The sequence below is a fragment of the Phoenix dactylifera genome, chromosome 15 (assembly GCF_009389715.1).
Source record: "Phoenix dactylifera cultivar Barhee BC4 chromosome 15, palm_55x_up_171113_PBpolish2nd_filt_p, whole genome shotgun sequence".
Taxonomy (NCBI): domain Eukaryota; kingdom Viridiplantae; phylum Streptophyta; class Magnoliopsida; order Arecales; family Arecaceae; genus Phoenix; species Phoenix dactylifera.
Genome location: NC_052406.1, coordinates 10,804,123 through 10,826,751, shown reverse-complemented (window position 1 = coordinate 10,826,751; position 22,629 = coordinate 10,804,123). Strand labels below are relative to the sequence as shown.

Sequence of the window (22,629 nt, the reverse complement as noted above, 5' to 3'; positions counted from 1 at the left end):
GTTATATATCTTGCATGTTTGTAATGATATGTAGTGCTTGCTTGTCTTATTTGCTACAAATTTCCTGTTTACATCCTTCATTTCTTTTTTAATGCAATCCTGTTTGCGTTATTTTTTTTGTGATACGGTATTCATATATTTAGATTCAGATAGAAGAATTTTCCCAAAAAATAATAATAATAAACATGTACGGAATTGTATGCCCCATCAAAAAGAAAAGAACCCAGCCTTGTTAGTCCAAACAATTTTGCTTCCAAATCGATAGTGGTGTTTTCAGTATATTGCGGCTTCACTTAAAAGTCATTTACAAGTTAAACTGCTGTCTATTCTTGTCCCTTAACCCCATATTGCGAAAGACTTGGTTTCCTTATTTACCGCTTACAGCTAATCGAATAGGATACTCTTGGATAACTCTGTCACGATAACCAAAGTTTAGTTAATAGCATTGCAATCTTAAATCGAGACCTTGGGACAAACAATAACATTATTATCATAAAGTAAACTAGAATGGAACCTGCACGATGCCTGAAGTGCAATTTTTTATTCTTTTTTAAGTTGTTCTTGGAATACAAAATAGAATAGATATAATAAAATAGGCAACAAAAATAAAATAGAATACGGCAGTTATGAGAGCTAAATTATTTTCTAAATAATTTTTTGATATTAATAACACATTATCACGCTATAGAATTGTAATATTATATGTATATCCATCGATATAGTAAAATAATATATTATTATTAAATAATCAGTTTATGATCCAACTTATGTATAATGAAAAAAAGTATTGCATCCAAAGGATAGTTAAATACAATATAACATGATTATTAGTAATTGTTCTTTCACTTTTAAGTAAAGTAATGAACACAAAAAATACAATAGAATTAATCAAAAATATTAGTATAATCTAATAAAAAAATTATTAATATCAGTATATATTAAGTAAGCATAGTTATAATAATATAATTAGTTTCTGTATTAATTTAGTAATACTAATGAAAGATTCTACATTTAATACAATTTAATAAGTTATTAAATTTATTATTAATAAAATTAGATAAAAAGCTATATTAAATAAGAGCCATGCTAAATAATATATTTTATTAATAATGTTATTAAATTGACCATTCATTTGATGAATGAAAAGCTCTCCACAAATAAATTTTTATTTTATTTTCTCTCTCTCTATACATACACACGCATGTGATATTAGATACCAAAATTTTCTACCCCTAATAATATCAACATCTTTGATGCTCCCTACTTGCATGCATGGCTTTTGTTAATATTTTTTTTCACCGGTAAAATAATTATTTATCATCAAGAATGAATGTTACTCAAGTCTTTATTTATGGTTTTTGAGTTGCATTAAATACTTCCATTGATAAAGCAGCCTGATGCTTCGTATATATCTCCTTTTCGATACAAATACAAATAGTTTAATATTTTTTTGTTAAAAAGGCAAAAAATGGTCAAGAAAGAGAGGGATAGATGAGAAACGATGCCGGAGGAACGCACCATCGGATGCCCGCAGAAACCGGCCAAGAAGACACGCGTCAGCAGTATCACACGTGCCCCGCTCTCCCTCCATGTAAACGTGGCGATGAGTCAAGAGCCGGACGCTCCCTTTCCGCAAGACACGCAGCAGCACCATTCACACGTGTCCCGCTTCCCCCTCCCTCTAAAACCCAAATTTGCTCTCCCTGATGAACCCGGATCTCCCCAAATCGCCGAGTAATGGCGATCATGACGGAGTATGAGAGCCAATACAGGCCACCACCGCCGGCGGCAGTGGAGCGCATCAAGATATTCCTCCCGGAGAAGGTCCCCTCGGCCTCCCAAGTCCTGGTGGCGGTCACTCTCCTCGCCATCGGCGGCATCCTTCTCGCCCTCTCCGGCATCACCCTCACCGGCACCGTTATCGGGCTCGCCGTGGCGGCGCCGCTGTTCGTGCTCTTCAGCCCGGTGCTGGTACCGGCAGCGATGGCGATAGGGCTGGCGGTGACGGGATTGGTGGCGTCGGGGGCGTTGGGGCTGACCGCGCTAGTGGCGCTGTCGTGGGTGGTAAGCTACATGAGGGGGCGGCGGCGGAGGCCGGAGGGCATGGAGCACGCGAAGCGGCGGATGGCGGAGGCGGCGGGCCGTGTCGGGCAGCGGGCCAAGGGCGTCGGTCAGGGGATCCAGGAGAAAGCCCAAGAGGTGGCCAGCACGTAAAACCTGGTCTTCTGCTGCTGCGGGCGGCGGCGGCGGCGGCCTGTTAATTTGGGATGGAAGTGTTGTTCTGTACATGGGTGACATTCTCGTTTAGTTCGCTTCAGTTCTTGGTCGGTCTTATAGACTGTTCTGTGTCTGATGTCAGTTCTGTTGTTAGAGAAAGCACCGCCCTACCACCAACGCCGATGGTAAGTGTTGTGGGATGGGGTTCCCAGTTTAGTTCCACATCGGCTAATCAGCGGAAAGGTCTGTGCCTTATAATGAGGAGGCCTAAAACCTTTCCTCACGAGGCACCTTTTATAGGACAAAACCGTGAGGGTAGGGGGCAACCTCCGCGGACCCCGCGCCGTCAGGGCTCGAGACTGTCATTGGGACTGTCATTGGGCTCCGGCCCTGGGCGACCTCCCGCAGACCCGAAGCGGCAATCCCAGAGCGGACAATACCTCGGGAGGGACGCAGATGCTTTCCCTGCTCGGCCGGTGTGTGGGCTGGTGTCGGGGTTCCGACCCCACATCAGATGGCGCTAGAGGAAGGGCCCCGGCCACGCACAGACCTTCCCACTGAGGGGGCTGTGTTGTGGGATGGGGTTCCCAGTTTAGTCCCACATCGGCTAATCAGCGGAAAGGTCTGTGCCTTATAATGAGGAGGCCTAAAACCTTTCCTCACGAGGCGCCTTTTATAGGACAAAACCGTGAGGGTAGGGGGCAACCTCCGCGGACCCCCGCGCCGTCAGGGCTCGGGACTGTCATTGGGACTGTCATTGGGCTCCGGCCCTGGGCGACTTTCCTGGGCGACCTCCCGCAGACCCGAAGCGGCAATCCCAGAGCGGACAATACCTCGGGAGGGACGCAGATGCTTTCCCTGCTCGGCCGGTGTGTGGGCTGGTGTCGGGGTTCCGACCCCACATCAGTAAGTAATTATATAAGACTGCCTACCATCAAGTTTAATCATTCTCTTCACTAATTCAACGCTTTGTGAATTTACTATTGATGGATGTAGGATTTCAAATATGGATGGAGCTCTCAAACATTTCTAAATAAAGAAATAAAGCTGCCTTTCCGAAGGTTGATTAATGGATAAGAGTGATTGCTGTCAACTTATGTCCATTGATTTATGAATTTATTTATCGATAACTATAGAATTTCAATTGTAAATTTGGCCCACTAATTCCAAGTCCCCAAGGCTCTGTTATCAAGAATAATATTACTTACATGAATTAGATTATATATATATCTTGGAAGGAAACGTAACCAAAGGAAAACACTTGTAGTATAATTACAAAGGAAAATTAGTCTTTAACAAGGGGAAAGACCAACTTAAGGGGGCAACAAAAAAAAAAAAGGGAAAGAAAGAAAAGAAAACACTATATACAAAATGATCTTGATCCCCTGTCAAAGCTTTTCTTACAGGCAAACAAAAAGTAGATGCCTCAGTTAAGGGAGGACAGCCGTTCAATGAAGAGTTGGAAGGTCTCGTCCCGATCCAACATACTAACGCGCACGTATTTCGGCTCCGCTCCAAAGTGCCTACCGCTCCTAGTAAGTATTCTATGCCTCCTTAGAAAGCTCGCGCAGTCTTCTACCCCCTCCTTTTCACACTTCAGCCATGCAAAAGCTGCACGCAGTCAAGGCAAACGAAAGATGATGAAAAAACTTCAGATCATGCATGAACAATTTAGCTTAGTTTAATCTTCTATCAATAAAACTAACCAGACTCCAGCCATAATTATTTCCCTCAACTTCAATTAGATTTCTTGGTCAAATTGAGTAACATCTAAATCTTTATGCTGATGAACAAATGAAGATGTATGCTATATTTCTCGGACAAAAAAAAAAAAAATCTTATGACATCCAAAGGAATAACTTATCCATTGTATTAAAGCATGGCAAGACTAGCAGGGTGCGATGGAAATCCAACTAGAGTTTCAAGACCTATTGGATTCCACGTGAACGCGCCATAAAAAGTGACGAGATATCTTGAAGGCGCCACAGCCTATCTGTCTTCGAATGCATATCGAATCTAGAAAATTGATGAGACCAAAGGAATCGGTAGTTATATAAGAATTGGAAAACCGCTCGGTTGGATACACGGTTCGGATTGAACTAAAGAGGAATTGGTTCACCCGTGGCCAGTTGCCCGGTTCAGAGGCGGATCAGGAGCGACCGCACCCAAACCGCTTACAGACCAAGCGGTTCAGGCTGAACCACTGTCGGTTCGTACCTAGACCGCTTGTAATTCAGGGCCGGTACGCTGGGAATGCCTGGGGCCCATTGTTTTCCCTTTTTTCCCCTTTTCTATTCGTTTTTTTTTTTTGGTAAGATTCTATTCCATGGTTTGATGGCCAGAAAACGCAGGAAAAAGGAGGTGAGGAAGGTTGGGGTTTTGGCATCTCGAGCTCTTCCACTTTAAATCCACATATTTAAGCTTCAAAAACCATCCCACTGAGGTAAGAAACTTGCTCCTTCCTTCTCTTTTTTTTTTTAAAAAAAAAAAAATCTCAAAATCCGGGTCTAAGTATCCCAAAATCACTAAACCGAGAGGAGATACCGCAAAATTTTTTCAAAATGGTCATATAATGGTTGGCTTCATGCTCGAGAGCATCGATCCAAGCTCAAATACTAGAATTTTGGATGTTCCGGATCTAACCCCAAAACTCACACCTTATTTAGTCCAAAAGTAATCCAATCAAATGATGTTTGTTTGGAATGATTTCTGGAAATGACTTAGAGAATGGTTTATTCAACATACATACTAAATTTCTTTTTCTTTTTTTTTTTGAGCTACTACTTGTTTTTAAAATTATTTATACCGAAGTGCAATGTAAAAAATATTAAATATATAAAATTCATAAGTAAAATCTCGTATCATGTTTGTAATTATGATACTCGCAAGCTACTAAATTTCAGAAATAATGGGATAAAGTTCGGCATGTTCAAGTTTTACTCAAGCCTAGGCTGGAAAATTAAATAAATGGAAAAACGAACCCGACGAATGTATTATATATATCCGTCCAGTTCCTGTTTTGTGTATATAAAGCCCATCTACAAAAAAACCTGAGTTAAACTTAATTTTCTTCCTTATTCATAATTTCAAAATTTAATTATTTACATAATATTTCAAATATTATATATGGTATGATAGCTAACCGTGGGCTATATTCTGAGTCTAAAAGTTTTTTTGCTTGCAAAAAATATTAATTTTTAGCAAATTTTCAAACAATTATATAAAATATATTAGAAATATTATACCTTAAAAAATATACTGGAAGTATTAGATAATTGCAAATTAATAACCGAGATATCATTTTCACGAGTAAACTCATTTTTATTTAAGAATTAATGTATAACTAATTAAATATAAATATATATGTTTAAAAATAAGAATTAAAACCTCAAAATGAAAAGTAACTTGGTCGACCTCTGTACATAATGCATATAGGAATTAAACATTCAGATAGAGCCGAGGAGATATGGAGGGTATATTCAGGATTCTAGAGCAGGCCAGAGTGCTGCTTTCACAATGGTCATATAAGGTTGATCGGCTGATACAGCACAATCACCGCATAAGGGACTACCATGAACATCATTATTAGTATATGACACTAGAGCAGCACTCATAATAGCAAAAAAGTGAGGGACTGTATTAAGATTTCGAACGATATGATTTTGTTATTGATTGCTATTACGTATATATGTTTATATGCTATTTTCTTGGATGATTAGTTCTACCTTGAGTCTTCTTTAGTGACTGATGGATCTATCAGTTGTAATTGTTGGTATGCCCCTTCTTTACGGATTTGTGGTTCTTAGCAATCTAATTAATTTTCAAATGCCAATATGGATGCCTGTATATTAATATAAAGTTTGGAGTGTGTAATATATCATTTGTATGAAATATGCGTATTTGTAGTCTCAGCACATACGTGAAACTGCAGCTAGGATTAGTTAACTTGATGTCCATATTTTATTTTCTTTAAAAACACAGTATTCAGACAAGAAAATGTTACAAGAAACCTAAAAGAATGTTTGAAGGCTAAAAAGGGTTGTATCAAGATCCTTAGGGCTGCGTACATGCATACTCATTGATTCCCTTCATCGGTTCAATCCTCCACCCTTGGTCAATACAGGATTGATCCTCAGTTTTCGAACATTTGTAGGGTCAGGTTACTATTATTGATTCAGAAGAAGGAAGCAAACTAGCTTAGGAGGTCTTCATGAAAAGCTAACTAATGCAGCATTCCAGTTTTATTACGTATTAGAAAAGAGGTGTACAGCAGCTAGAGTTGCATACCAGGATTGGTTCCAGTACTCTCTCCGGTGAACTTGCAAGTGCCGGTCGGAAACTCGGGTAGGCTAAAGATGCCTGAATTTTTGACAGCTTCTTGCAACTTTTTCCACCGCATGGTCATGAGCCGTCGGCCATAGTCGAAGAACTTGTTTCTGTTCTCAGTGTTAGGGAGCTCATAACCATCTGAGACCACTTTAAGTAGCTTTGCTGCTCGGAGTTGCGAGTCCTTGGACACTCCAATAGTATTCAGCTCGATGAACTTGACCATTTTCTTAGCAACAGCTCTGTCCTTCACTATCGCCCACCTGGTCATCAGAGACCATCCTAGCTAGTAAATTTCAAGTTAAAAATAACGGTAGACTAGTGAGATTTAACTATCACAATAATCTGGTAAACTAGACGGTGAAGATGGATGGTCACCCAAGTCGAGTTCCGGCATGGCCGCTGCTTTTCGAGACTGTGAAGAGCATAATATCATGGTCTGCTGGACCGCTAATGGGAGTATACTGAGGCCAATAGTAGGCCAAGTCATGGACTGTCTTTCCGGCATCGGAGTTCAGCACCGCCGCCCGTATAGAGCCATCAGGGTTGTTGGGGGAACATACGAGCTCAATGTATTTGTCGCCTTTGTAGGCGTATGCATCCCCGGCCCACCGGAAAAGCCCTGACTGGAGGTAGTCTGTCACTGCTGGGTAGGACTGCAGTTAGAGAAGTCAAGCTCAATTCGCAGATCATATTCCTAGGCAGCACTCAGTCCAAAACAGCAGAATATCCTAAATCATCAGGATCTTTATAGATCAACCTGGTCGGATTATAGTGCTCGCTGCATGCAATTGTGTGCAACACAGTGGTGTCTATGAGAAATAGATCAGATAGTGGACAGGAGGCACAAAATGTAGTAAACACTGCACGCGCCAAATGGAACTGGGTGCATCAAGCCTTCCGCAGCACTTCGATAGCCATAGATTAGAAAGATCTTAATTAATTACGAAGATGCAATGATAGATGAAAGACATATCAGAACATTATATGAAAAAAAAACTATAAGAAAACTATGCCCCAGGCAAACTAAGAACACGAGCGGAAGGCCGCAAGAAGCTTCAGAAACTTTCATGACAAACAAGCACCCACATCCGGTCAAAGGAATGGGAGAAAAAGATTCATTCTCCTATCAGTTGCTTAACCTATGCAGTTTGTGGACCCACTGGATCATCGAAAGCCAATCTGGCATTTGATTTATGTCATCGGGCTACGGAAGTTGAACTTCTTTTTACTAGGAACAAAGAAATGCACGCATCATGGTTGCTTTCTAGCAGAAATGCATCAATTAGATGATTCAGGTGAATTAAAATAGAAATTGCATGGATCCCATGGAACTACAAAACATGCATTAGGTCGATCATGCTACCCAGAAACAAGAAGCTCGGCACCCATATTGTTTTGTTTGAACTTCAGGAACATGAATGACTGACATAAGATTGGAATTAAACTCCAAATAAAAAACCAGGTTACAATCGCAGTAGGAAGACATAAGATGAGAAGCATCAGTCAACTTCGATTAAAAACGAAGTTGCAACCAATGCTTGGGCACCAAGCATCAGGGACAAGCAGGTATGGCCCAGAAAGATAATCGCCTTCGTTATATCTATATCGTGTGCTTATCGTATTTAATAACAAGGAATGATATGACAGCGACGGTGCCCACTGACTAAAGAGATTTGCGTTAAACAGAATAAATCCTTCTTGTTTAAGAAGCACAGCAGCACAGGTAAAGCCGATCTTTCAACACCAAAGGAAAAATAAAAGACAATAGAGATTCCCCGAGCTTACCGAGTAGTAAGGGGCAGCAGAAACAACGTTGATGGGCTCAGAGGCGTTGGAGGGAGATAGAGCATAGAGTGCAGACTGGAAGAGTTGGGTCGAGCCGGTGCCGGCGATGATGTAGCGGTCGTCGGTCACAGCATTGCCTACGAGGTTGTGGAGGCGCCGGACCTCTTTGGCGAACTCAGGCTCCAGAAACCAGCATACGTTGGTGACGTCTGAGAAGTAGCTCATGGTTTGCCACGCCGGGATGACGATGGCGCCTCGCTCCCCCATCCACTTCCAAAATGACTCAAACATGGTCGGGTCTCCACTGCGTCCAGGAACGGTACACCAAGGGGCAATTGAAGGTTCGGAATTCAGAACAAAATGTGGAGAATGTATTAGAAAAGAAATCCACAATGGAAAAACTCCACCATCAACAGTAAGATATTGCATCATTAATTTGAAATCCAAAAGAGTCTTTTTTTTTTGTTGTACCATATAAAAAAAAGTCTTTTTTAAAGCAAGCAAGCAAGCAAAAAAAAAAAAGGAACATAGCGCATGCATACTTCGCAAATAAGTTGTTGAATTTATGAACAGTTGAATAGTTTTAGTAATGCCATAGAAAAGAATTACAAGGAGAATCATAATGACTGTTTGAAGAATTCTTCTATATTTCAAAAAAAAAAAAAATCAATATCATGATAGAGTAACTAATGTTACAAGTAATAAGAATATAGATAGGTTGGTGAATTGACACGGTAAACCTGGTCGATTTATTTACGAAAATAGCACTCTCTCTCTCTCTCTCTCGGGCCAGCACCATAACTGCTTTGAACCGCCTGAAAGAGTTCCACTGACAGCAACCTGGAAGAGAGCCTTAATGAAGACGCTCACACGCCTCTCTCAACCTCGCACCAGAACCCGCGAGACATCGCACGCATTCGGAGCCAAGATCCCGTCGCCATCGCGTCACCTCCGGTGACGGGATCCGACCAAAACGGTGGAATAAGAAAGGCGAGAGGGCGGTAAGAGTACTCACTGGACGAGGTCAATGACGGAGTCCCAGGAGACGGGGCGCGTGCCGCTGGTCGAGCTGACGTCGATGTCCTGCCCCGCGGCCATGTCTTCCTTATCCTGCTCCATCGGCGGCACCGGCGCGGCGGCGTCCATCGCCACCTTCGTCTCCTCCAGCGCTATGCCGCCCCCTCCGGCTGGGCAACTCCCCAGCCCTTCGCCGCCTTTATATAGAGGCCCCATGAGGACTGCCAAGAGGGCCAGGTTCAGCGTCACGGACGCGAACATGGCGAGCCCCCAAATCCGTCCCGGATTCCTCCTCCTCCTCCTCCTCCCCCCCTGGCTCGCCTTCCCCTTGTTCGCCATCGCCGTATCTCTTCTCTTCCAGAAAGGCACCTCCTTTCCGATTCCAGCAGACGAGGGGATACACTGTACTGAAGGGGAGAGCGAATCGCCGGAGGTCTCGAGCTTGGTCCGTCGAGCGACTGGAACCCCCTGATACCCGTTTCCGTTGGCTAGAGCCCTCCTCCTCCTCGTTTCGGTTCCTCCTGAGATTTCGAGGACGTCCTCCTCTCTGGATTCTCCAGTTTGCGGGTCCGTTCCTCCTGAGACAGATGGCTCCTTGGGTCGAGGAAGGGAGATTTCTGGGGCTCCTCTGTTTTTGCTCTTCTTTCTGGCAGGGGACGAGCTTGGAGTCCCTAGGATCTCTCCTTTTCCGAGCAACATAAAAGCCTTTTCCTTTTTCGGACGGTTTATTTGGATAAGCTTCCTGTTCTCCGGCCGAGATGACCTACAACCCCCCTTAACTATCTTGCCTTCTCTGCTAGCTTGCAACGACGATCCGTAGGAGAGAAAAGCTTCCAACGTTCTCAGCTTTCTGCTTCAAATCTAGCGGTGAGCTACGGAAAGGAGGCGCATTTCGAAATCCTTCCTCTAGGGAGAAGAGAAAAAGGGGAACAGGGGAGGAGGATAGCTGCCTAAACCACCGATTCCCGATACCCTTTCCTCACTACACCGGCTCTCTCTCTCTCTCTCTCTCTCTCTCTCTCTCTGTCTCTGTCTCCGTCTCCCTCCTTCTCCTCCGCCTTCTCCTCCTCCTACCATCCGAAAGAACTTTTTTTTTATTTGTATAAGTATAAATAGACCCCGGAAGGGAAACCAAAGAGGGAACTTTGGAAGCACGAAGGGAGCGGTTTAATGTAGGTAAAGCGGCTCCTCCTCCCTTTGTTCCCCCTTCTTTTTCTCGCTCCCTTTTTTTTTGTTTAAGCGCTAGTGCTGTTTTAAATATGGAGGAATTTAAGACGTGTAACAATATAGTATTATTATCTTGGAGGTTGAGGAGGATTTTAAGATTTAATTTTTGTTTTTTTTTTTAACAACAAGTTTATGAGAGGAAAAGGAGATGAAGGAGAAATAATTAATGAGGTTGATGAGGTTCTGAGCATCATATGATTTCAAAGGTCCCATCAATTAGAGTTCATATGAGCCGGAGAGTGGAGAGGGACGGTGGGTGTCAGCGGAAGATTTGGATGCCAGTTTGGGCCTAAATTAGACACAGCGAGATTCACGATGGACATGCTCCTGGCGGCTGGAATGGTTGACGTGGCTGCTGGCAGACTGTGCCACGACCACTTCCACCTGATGATTTAAGTTTATGATAGGACGATAGTGCTCGCCTTCAAAATTGACGGTTTTACCTTCAAAGTTGATGGTTGGTGCTCCGCCAAAAAGGTGCGACGCCAATCATTAAATGGAGATCGCTCCACTCCATCGCCCGTTGGTTTTGTCTGCCTCGCCATCCCTCTTTCTCTTCCCTTCCTCGGGCTTGTTTGGTTCGCAGAAGATATATAAATTTTTTTAAAAAAAATATTTTAATTTTTGTTTTGGTATATTTGATTGACAATAAAAAAGTAACAAATTTTAAGAGTACTTATATTTAGTTGACCATCTACTTTTCTGAAAAAATTATATATAATTTTTATTAAGTCTTTAATACCTCTTTAATACTGAATGACTTTTTTGAAAAAAAATAAAAATGGAGTTATTTTCAGCTCATGGGAAAGTAACTTTTTTATATTTCTCATGAAAAAGACTTTTTTATGAAACGTGGGAATCATATTTTCATGGAAATATAACTTTTCTTTCTCTCTCCTTTGAAAACTCCAACCAAATAAGAGGCATCTCATTACTTTTCTGTTGACCACACTTTCTCCTCTTCTTTTTTCGCGAACCAAACGAGCCCTTAATGCTGTTGCCATCTAGTCTAATGACGATATTTCACATGATTTTGACGCACGTGGTTATCTGCAATGCATACGCGAGAAAGCCTAGATTACCACGTTTTTGTTACTTGAATTTTTTTTTCTCCCCCTCTCTCTCTCTTCTATTTTTTTTAGGAGATCTATCCGGGATAGAGATTATTTTTAGTTTTGCCGCACATAAAAAGGATGGTAGGGTTGGTTTGTAATACAAGTTCTCTTGAGCAGGATGGACACCGCTTGTGCCCGAGGCCAGGATGGAGACGCAGATTTTCAAATCCGAGAAATTTGAGAGGGAAAGCAAACAGGCCTACTCTTGGGGTTACTACGAATTTAGGAACACAAATTGGCGTCGAGAAATTTGAGAGGGGAAGCAAACAGACCTACTCTTGGGGTTACTACGAATTTAGGAACACAAATTGGCGTCAAGTATTTTGTAAGGAAATGAGTCCGGGTACATTGTCTTCTCCTGCGGGTGAAACTTCCCCATCCCTTATCTAAAACCAGGGGAGGTTTGGGAACTTAGCCAAAGCACCGGAGCCAACAAAATTTGGCAATTGGAAAGGCGTGTCTGTTTGAGATGGGCCGAGTTGGTGTTCATTGGGCAGCCACAAGACTTGGAATGTAGTGGATGGCAACTATCCGGACCGCACCGCTGTTCACCGAAAAGGCTACACCATCAATGTCCACCCAGCCTACTTTACATGTGTCTCCATAAGAAAGAGAACATAGAGTTGAAGCAGAGATAAGCAATTGATGATTGCAACGTTGGGCGTGTGCGTTCTCCGGAGCAAACAGGCGAAGCGAGAACCTTTTTGGAACCATGATCGGCTTGGGGATGGAAGAAAAAAAGAGCCTTCGGACCCATGTGAATGGATACCGAGAATCCAACCCAAGGACCACAACTCCACGAATGGGAATGGCACGAGCCATGATTATAAGGCCAAGACCATGCGGATCTCTCGGGCGGCTCAAGTCGTTGCAAATATCAAGACGTACAATCCTACTAGTAAGTAGTACACTTTCAAAATCCAGCAATCCGATGGATCAACCAGCCATGAACATGAATATGAATTTGTCAAGAATTAGAAGTCCCATATAATTTAAAAAATATAAATGTTGGAAATTTTCAATTTTGAAAAATCTCTTCTTTTTTTTTTGTTATTTCTAAAGCTTCAAAATATTTCTTTTCTTCTTTTTTTTTTTCCAGTCCCATGTAATCATGTTATAGAAATCTTATTCTTCTAAGACGATGTTGAATTTTAAGGATAGTGGTTTGGTGGCCATATGCATGCTTGGCTCGGCTAGCTGTGCTGCGCGCTTTATGTAGGGCTGTCTATCAATTTGATTTTTTAAATTTTTTTGGTTATAAAATTTAGTAAAAAATATTATTTTATCGAGATAGAGTAATTTTTAGGTGCCATACATACCACCAACACTGAAGTGCATAGATTTTTGGAACACATTTGTTAATAACATGCTCCATAGTATATAGAGAACCAACAGGATGACCGGGTGGAGAGGGATAATATATCATCCATCCTCGGATCTTCATCTAAGTATCTAACATGGCATAATCATATTCCTCTGTAAGAAGTAAAAGATCAGATGCATCGTGTTCCTTGTCAGGTCGCTGCACTGAAACCCCGACCAGATCCGGATGATCGGACGAGGATCACCGACAAACCCAAAATCCATCATGAAAAACCCGTGCTTGACCAGTATCCATCATTTACCGTACTATTAGTAATACTAGAGTTATGAGGAAGTCAATTTAAGCATGCTGCGATTGCTGGAAGCAAAAACCTTCACGCTCCTCAGAAAGTGAGAGGCCTTCAAGCGAGCTTGCTTTCTTGCTCGTGCACTGGAATAAATCAGACCGAGAAGATTAGCAGAGTGGAAGCAGCTGGTTGGTTGGTTGGTTGGTTGGTTGGTTGGAGAAAGGGACGTTCCACAATCCTGAACTGTTTTTGGGACAAATCGTCAGTTATTTCGTCTGCCCTGAAAGATCTTTGGATGGTCTTTTCAGGCTCTTGCTCTCTCCAAGATGGCTTCCCCCCGCCGCCTCCTCTCCTTGGTCCCTTCCCATCCTTGCACAGATCTCGGCAGAATAGCGGAATCGGCTAATTGGAATACGTAGATGGGGCCCCAAACCAACCAACACCGTCCCATAATCTTGAGATTAAAACCATCCTGTAAAAAGATTCTGCTGTTGCTAAGAATTTGCACTTCGGGTGCAGAGGAATTTGCATGCACTTCCAGATGCCAAATTGTATATTTAAGACATGATATCCTTCACGCAGAGCGCTAAAATTAATGAACGGCAGCAGCATCGGTCTCACCTTCTTCAGGAATTCAAATCAAGGAAATCAATGTTTCAAACGAATTCGAGCAATTATTCAATCAAAGAACCGATAAAACACAGGAGTTTCGTACGCACTTTTTAACAGCTAAATACAGAATCTGCTGCTGCGTCCAGAGTTTTTGGCACCACTTAATCCCAACAATACACGAAAAGAGGGGGAGGGGGGAAGGAAAAAAAGGGTTCATGAGAGTGGAATATACACAAGCTATTAAGAAGCCAATATCATGATCAGCGTCCGAGCCAACCTTTCTGGGGCTGGATCTCCTCATCATTCATCAGCTTATCCAGCACCACATTCAGATCGACTGACTGCCCGCTCTCCGTCAACTTCCTCACAGTTGCCCTGACTTGATCTCTTGAGAACCCCATAGTCGCAACTTTCTCCACCACATCATCAATTGGCAATCTATTCTTCGCCGAGGAACCACCAGAGCTAGACCCAGCAGGCACTGCCTGAGGTAATATCTGGGCTGTTGGAAGCCGTGGTGGGTAGCTGCTGCTTCCACCAGATGAGGCTGCAGAAGAAGCGAAGGGTGAGGGTCTCATTGCAGAACTGCTAGGATGCGAAGGGGATCCACCGTAAGGATATGAATCAGAGAAACTAAGCCCCACTTGGGGACCATATCCAGCAGAAAAGGGCACCTGCCCCGAGCCCGCCCTGCTCGTAGCTGGCTCATACATGTTCGGATTCGGCCCGTAGTAATGGTTGGGAGGCTGTCCACCTGGAGGCTGAGCAAAAGGGGCAGGCTGGCGGATGCTTGAGGGATAGGAGTGAGGTGGTGGCATGTACCCCACAGATTCTTCCGGGTGTTGAGGCAATGGTGGCTGAAGCTGAGGTGAGGGGTTCGCAGGTTGTGGGGGCTGGGGAAGCTGAGAATATTGTGGAAGCTGACTTGAAGGTTGGTAGTGCTGGGATGGTGGCGGCAGCGGCGGCTGTGGCTGCTGAACTGGGACTTGGTATTGTTGATGTGCGACCTCAGACTGCTGAGCTGGTGAGGGGAAGTAGGGCTCGCACGGCAAAGATGGGACAGCAGAAGGTATCTGGGGCTGAGGTAACTGACCAGGAAATGGAGCAGGTGGATTTTGTGGTGGTGGGGGCGGCGGAGGAGCATTTGGAGCAGGTAGAGCAGGAAGCATGGCCGGTTGTGAAGGAGGAACCGCATGTTGATGCAATTGTTGGATAGGTTGCTGCTGTGGTGGAACCTGTTGCTGCAGAGCATCCGAACATCCGGTGTTTGAATTCTCTGGTGGCTGCCTGCCTCCTTTAGAATCTTGTAGCTTTGCAAGTTGCAGCTGAGCCTGCACAATTTCTTGTTTGTCACGTAGAACTTGGACACCAGTTTGTACCTGCATGAAATGGAGCAGCACTTGCCTCAGATAATAATATAATGAAAGCTTTTTTCAGTCCCTCATCTTATTCAGCTGGGAAAGGATCTCTTGAATGAGATGAAGATCACACAATTCTCAGATATTGCAATTTCAATTTTCATTATTGGCTTCTCAAAAAAAATAATAATTATCACACAATTTCATCTAAAGATCGAGACTGGATCCCAGAGGGGAGATGGCAAAAGAGAAGGAAAGAACCACAAGAATTATACTCATCAATAAGTTAACAAAAGAATCATAAATTTTGGACATAAAGAGAATGAAATTAGCATAATAAATTAACCAGCAAAGTTTCAGGTGAAGTCTTTTAAGCAGCACATGTGACCGGAGTCAGTTTTACATCTATCTCAGAAACACCTTAATATAATTTAACAATCTTCTGGCCATATGTTCTCATGCACTGCCATATAATGCATCTCTCTGCACCTTTATGAGGGTTTTGTACTTTGTGCTTTGGAGATTGTTGTTGTCTTGTTGGGGTCGGGGAAAAAAAAGGAGAGGGGGTTGTGGAGGGGCAAAGAAAGAAGAAAATGCTAAAATCTATCTCACCCCAAAAATTGCCACAAAAGCTATGGGTCGTGTGAACTGAAATGGATTACAATTACCAGCATGTATATACACCACACAATGTAACATACTTCACTGCAACCTTCGGAACAAGTTGCATTAACAAAACCAAAATTAAGGGAGGTTTACCATGACTGCTTGCATGTATATTTACTATGTCTCATGTCTTCACTGACAAAATAAATGGGGCCCAACTAGATTGGAAGACAATACTGTCTATACAAATCCTAAGTTTGTATGTGGGATCTTGTTTAACACAGGTAAAATCTTCTTGTGTATGTCTGTAAAACAAATCTTTATCTCCTTCCCTTCGATTCTATTTACAGGTTACAACAGTTGGCATTTAAAAGCCGAGGGACTCCCAACAAAGGATGTAAGGACTCCGGATACCTGAGCAGCTTAACAACAGGAGTCAAAAATGAGGTGGAGGATTACCTTGGACAATTTGCTAATATTTTTTTACAATAATAAAATAATGGTGAATCAGTCAATGATATTTATGATGGGGCATTGCTTTGTAATCTATTAGGAGTGTCCACAGTCTCAACTTTTCAGATGAGAAAACAAATTAAAAGCTTGCAACCCTTAAATCTTCAATGATCAAAAACCAACCCTTCCTGAAATACATATGCAAACTTAAAATTTGAGAATCATTAAAACTCAGGTGCTATCTTCCCAGCTTTCCTAAATCATCAAATAACGAATTCACGATCCTTTTCTAGACTCAACTCAACTAATCTTAAGCCCAAACAAGTTGAGGTAGGCTACATGAATCCTTTTCTTCCATTCTGCTATGTTTAAGGCCCCACTATTCACAAACTTTTCCTCTATTAGCAAAATATACACAACCATATTTTTAAGGAAACTTACCCTTACCATGGACTTACCATCAAATTCTGATTTTTGCTTCATCTCTATCAATTGATCATGTTGTGATGTAATCACCACTAACTGGATGGCTCTTATCCTCTCTCTTATGAACATATTGTTTCAACTTGATGAATGTTGCTTGGCGGCATCTTGTCTAATATGATATCATGGCATCATTATCAAGTGTATCTTCCCATTCATTAAATGATATGTTTAAGACCTGAAAAGTTTTTATATTAACTCTTGGGACAAAGCTTCAAGATAATCAGTTGATTGAATCATAAAGGTTGCATTTGGAGGCTTTATATTTAAAAGATCATGATTATTATATTTATGAACTTAAAATTTGGATTTCAATGGTTAAAAATTTTATAGGAGTTAAAGAAAGCTCAAAGATGGAAAAGATCAAAGAGAAGGGAAGGAAAATGTGAATTTGGAAAATCACTTAGGATTTTAGAATTTTTGAAGATTTCTTGGCACAACAAACACCCACATTACAAAATCATAATTAGTAGTTTCAAAAAGCATGAAATATCATGATTTTTCCGCGCATCCTAACGTACCAAAAAACATATATCGCATTAACCTGGAACCTGAATCATGAAAAGGAATAAGGTAATATTAGACCTTTCATCAATGCATATAACAGATCCCCTGACTACCTATTTGAAGAAAGTGCATTCAAGTAACAAGAAAATTAACTAGAATTGTACTATCCTAAAAATTAAACTTATTCACATGCACTATCACATTACAATTATCTTACTATCAAATTCTCCAACTGACCAACCACTACGCTTCAGCAACTAACACATAAGATTTGACTTGTATCAGGCCACATGTCCCTAATGTACCAGATTGTCTGTACTGGAAAGGGTAAATAGCAATGTACGCCAGACTTGTTATTAAAGTATCAGCCTTGACTTTTAAGCTAGTTTTTTTTTAATAAATTGAGAATACAGACCTATTGAGATCTTATCAAACGACGTGAGTTAACTATGGTGTAGGGAGGAAAAAATCCTTCCGGTACGACAATATGTTTAGCAACCGAAGCTTTTATGTTCTTTGGCTAGGATGAGTTCTACTACCAAAAGGTCTGGCTTCTTGGTCTGGTCTAGTTTGTGTATCTATGTTAATTATCTGATACTAGCCCAATCTACCCATTATGGTATCTAATCTACAGTTGAGAGAGACCTAGTAGCAAAAAAATATCGGCAAAACATCCATATTCCATATCCAGAAGCATTAAATGCAACAGATAATCATTTTTTAATTAGATAGGTTGCATTCAGCTTTAGTCGGTGCCTAGCACCTTTCTCACTAAAAATTAGCGAAATGATGATCTAAATTAGTGTTTTGTTTATCCAGATTACCCAGGTATATTGGACCTCCCTCAAAACTTTACACACATAAGGCACCAAGCCAGTCATTTTAAAATTCTTATGCACTTCTGCAGCTTCCAACATTTACGTATAAGTGCTTAGTAAACTTATAACAAGCTTCAAAACAAATTCTAACATCTAAAAAAATCATGTAGAGCAATGAGTAACAAATTAACTGGGAGGAACCCAAAAATAGCACGATCCAGCGACCAATTCTATCCATAGACAAATACACATCATGGTGCTACCAGCATCAAATGTCTCAGAAAGCAATTAATTGCATGGAAGCATCCATCTTTTTGCTGTCTCTAATTTTCAAGGAAACATCTAAGGAAATACTATGGAGACATTTTGAGACTGTCATGAAACTTGACCAGTAATTTTAATCTAGAACCATATACTTTGATCGGTCACACCTCACTCTCTCACATCATATAAGCCAAAGTAAAATCTAAACAACACATCAATTACCAACATATTTCTCTTGTTAGGATGAGTATCTGAATTCATTCTTTGATGTCCTTCTATGTTCTTGCATATTTCTGTACCAAGTACCCAAAGCCGTTGCTTGGATCGGAAAAGAAATGAAGATGCAAGTTTGTAAGTGGACTTTACTCTGACGTGAGTCACTGAGATCCACAAGTACATAGGCATGTGAATATTCAGGGGGGATATAAACAAACAACTTCAGTAGCAACAAATGCAATGAATATTGAAACATTGACAGCCTAGTATCTAAGAAGCCACCCAAAGGACTGCCTATATAGAAACTATATATTTGATAGAACATAGAAACCATAGGCAACTTGTGTTCGCTGACAAAACTCATGCTTCTCTAAGAAATATTTGGTGATACATAACTAAATCAGCAATCACACTCAATTTGCTTCCAGTTTTGTGTGGGTAGTTGGTCTAGTAAATCCAACTCCTGTCTTCATTTTTATAGGGCAGTGTCCCTAATTTTAAACTTACAAAGACACCACACAAGCACACCAAACATGCACAAACACATATACATGCACAAACACATATACATGCTCTCTAGTTATTATAGCATTATGATATATTCTTGCCTGCAAATTACATTCGTCGCCCAGGTATATCAAAAAACCTTCATGCTTTACACATTGGATCAGCATTAATAAAGCACTGTCAAAATTATCAACAGCACCTACTACAATTATACACATCAGGTACAAGTGATGCAGCAATGTACCTTCACAGAAAACTACCACAGAGAACAATCGTCATGGTATCAGAAGTTAATCATGAGAGTCTGAGGATCTGTTAAGAAATGGGAAGTAGGAATCGAGAAAGCTCAATGTTTTTCATGTATGATTAGTTCCTAGTTACAAGGATAGCCCAATTAATGAAGGACATAAATGTCAATATGCCGTTGAAATCTTTTTGTCTGGTGAAACAATGTGATACTAAAAGCCCAGCATGGAAGCAGCAGATTAAACACAGATTCAACCTGGCCGTTGCAACATTTTCATAAAATAAGATCCCTAAATGAAAAAGTGATATTTGAACAATCTAATATGCTATGGATCAAGTATGATGTTCAAGAAGACACACCTCTCTAAGAATATTCTCCAATTGCTTCAATTTTCCATCCGTGGTCCCGTTATTGTTCCCAATCATCACCTTCAATCCATCTACGGAGCTTTCAAGTTGGTGAGTCCGATTCTCCAGCTCTGTCAGCCTTGAACTGACACCTTCCAAAGCATGTAGCAGATTATCAGCATATTTCTTCACTGTACGGTCAACCTCAGCAACTGTAGCCGCATCATATGCACTCTTCTCTTTCTCATGACTAGCCTTTATCAATTCATATGGGTCTAAAATACCCGCATTCTGCATTCATAACAAAAGATAGAGTAAAGTAATAAGTTGCAAAATAACAGCAAGAGAAGAATTTGTAAACTATCAAATTGGTTCGGGAGGAAACCTGAAAATAATTGCAGTCCTGCATAAAACACCCACAGAGTAAACTTGTTCCCATAAAATATCATTTAAGATGAAGTGAATAATTCATGATAGTTTTTTAATGATATGATGCCCTTCCACATGAATATTGTGATCATATATCACCACAGAACTGCTTGTTGCTTTTTACTATAAAACCTTTTATCTCATTATTCTGCCTTAAACTTTGAAGAAGACAGGATTGATAATATCAGCCTCTAAGTCCTAGCAGGAAGCAATGCAGACATGAATCATGAACCATTAGTCCACAAATAAGTACATGCATGTCCACGAGTAAACAGAAATCAGGATCTCATGCAACTACTGCAATTTACTTTTATCCATGTTTCAGGCTCTTTGAAGCATATTGGAAAAGGTTAAGCACCAAGCTTCATGTGGATTAGTGACTAATAGTTACTATATCTTAATTTTCAGATGCTATTTTACAGGTTGGCATCTTTCTTTTTTCTAGTTCACCAAACACACCCCCAACAGAAAAATGACCCACCAATTCAATCCTGATTAGTCATCCGACGGACTGAGTTGTCCAATACCTCATGAAAATGTTCAATGTCAACACTTATCCCATGGTTTAGGCAAGAATCTGTGGGCTTAAAATTTATGATGGGTTTTCATGATTTGAGGATTTTATTTCCCTCTTTTTTTTGCCCCCAATTCTATGTTCTACTGTTGACAACACAACAATATAAAGTCGGCATGAGCTATTAATTAAAAAAGTTCCACGAGTAGCAATGTCCAATTTTTCAACCAGATAAGTTTAAAAATTCAAAAAAAATCTTTTCCTAATAGATCCATCTTTTCAGAAGAAAGGGAAAAGAAACCAATTACTATAAGATAAAGAGCAATTCCCATGACAGAAAACAAAATTATACATCATATATTTTCTTGAGAAGGAAAAGAGCCACGGAGTCATCTTGACCCTTGTCATCTCCTCTAAAACCATTAAAGCCACAATCTTTTCTCCGAAACAAATAGAATGGCATCATCATTGTTCCTAATTACATAAATAAAAAAACAATCGAACCAAACCTTCACGGTCTTCTCTAAAACCATAACGGATAAAATTTCAGCAAGCCTTCTCCCCTAAAAATCGATCCATCCAAAACAAGCAAATCTTACTAGCACAAACCTAATCAAATCCGCGCAAATCATAACACTCTCCCGTTCAATAAATTCACCATGAACAATCAGATCAATCAACGAAAGCATTAAACAGATATATATGTAGATGCGAGTTGCGCATAGGATGGATAAAAGACGCATACTTTGAGATTGGAGGAGGCCATCTTGGAGTCGACGGAGCCCAAGAAGGGCTTAGAGAGGGGAGCGGCGGACGCGGTGGGCGGCGAGGATCCTAGGGTCCGGATGGGCTGGAAGTCGTAGCTGGGGAGGATCTCGTCCTTCTTGCCATTGATCGGGTGCTCCTCCTGGGGCTTCATCAGATCAAAGAGCTCGCCGCCGCCGCCTTTCTGCGATCCTGACAACCCCAGGATCTGTTTGTCCATGAACTCCGACGTCTTCATCGGCTCCAACAGAAGAGAAGACAGGTTTCGACCAAAATCCAAACGAAACAGATCGCCCTCGGAGAATTTATCCTGTCTAGGGTAAAGGAAGAAGAAAGGAAGCACGAACAGGGAGAGAGAGAGAGAGAGAGAGAGAGAGAACAATAATAATAATAATAATCCTAAGCCAAGGAGATTTTTGGTATGATGACTCGCGGAGAATCATAATTCCAGGTAGTGTCAGGCTCAGCCCACATGACAATACACGCGGCCGGCTCACTGTTAGCCCAGCCCGAGTATGCTCGGGCTAAAATTGGGTGGCCCAATTTAGAAATTTCAGCGGTGGGACTGCTGTTTTAGCTGGCAGATCGATAGAGGAGAGGAATTCTCTCTTCAATCAAATGTATATTTCCTTACTTTTACTAACGGAGTTCAATGAGAACACCATTGATAGTTCAATTCTTGCTCTCTTCTTTTAAAAGATTTTAAAACAAGAGAACCAAACTAACTATAGACTATAGTGGGGCTGCAACATCTATCTCCATCTCATTTGCGCAGGTCCTTTGCTTGCTCTCCACTATGTCCAATCTAGAGATGCTTGTTGTTGGTTGTATATGTGTCTTCTGAAGCCATGCATCTGGTTTATTACTTATAAACGCACCTTTTCTAATTAGATGCACTTGTTCATGCTAATTCTCTGCCAAATGACCATGAAAGAGAAGAAACACAGAGTCACAGACCGAAGTGGAGACCCGATAGTAAATCTACCATCGAAATTCCTAAATTAAAAGTTCAAATATACTCACCTAATTCGCTCTTAAATCTGAACCTTATTGTCTTTATACTCTTTTTATTTCACAATGGTGGTAGGGACGGACCATGTCAACATATCATATAGCTCACGTATTGAACGGTCTCGACTGGAGTTTCCTTTGTCGTCTCCTAGCTTTTGGATTCGAGTTGTTGCAAAATGTTGAAATTTTCAA

At 41.2% G+C, this 22,629-nt stretch overlaps 2 protein-coding genes across 2 annotated transcripts; one reads left to right on the top strand and one right to left on the bottom strand.

Moving 5' to 3' along the window:
- The first annotated feature begins 1,554 nt into the window (after positions 1-1,554).
- Positions 1,555-3,555, top strand: LOC103711567 (oleosin 21.2 kDa-like). Its single transcript, XM_008797768.3, has 2 exons — positions 1,555-2,402; positions 3,214-3,555. The coding sequence occupies exon 1, from the start codon at positions 1,738-1,740 to the stop codon at positions 2,212-2,214; it is 477 nt and encodes a 158-aa protein (XP_008795990.1). The 5' UTR covers positions 1,555-1,737; the 3' UTR covers positions 2,215-2,402; positions 3,214-3,555.
- On the bottom strand, positions 3,462-21,797 carry LOC103711568 (arginine-glutamic acid dipeptide repeats protein-like). Its single transcript, XM_026806401.2, has 7 exons — positions 21,407-21,797; positions 19,731-20,009; positions 14,186-15,291; positions 8,332-8,635; positions 6,922-7,199; positions 6,505-6,806; positions 3,462-3,828 (listed from the first exon to the last, which is right to left on the bottom strand). The coding sequence occupies exons 1-7, from the start codon at positions 21,662-21,664 to the stop codon at positions 3,644-3,646; spliced, it is 2,712 nt and encodes a 903-aa protein (XP_026662202.2). The 5' UTR covers positions 21,665-21,797; the 3' UTR covers positions 3,462-3,643.
- Between the last annotated feature and the right edge of the window lie 832 nt (positions 21,798-22,629).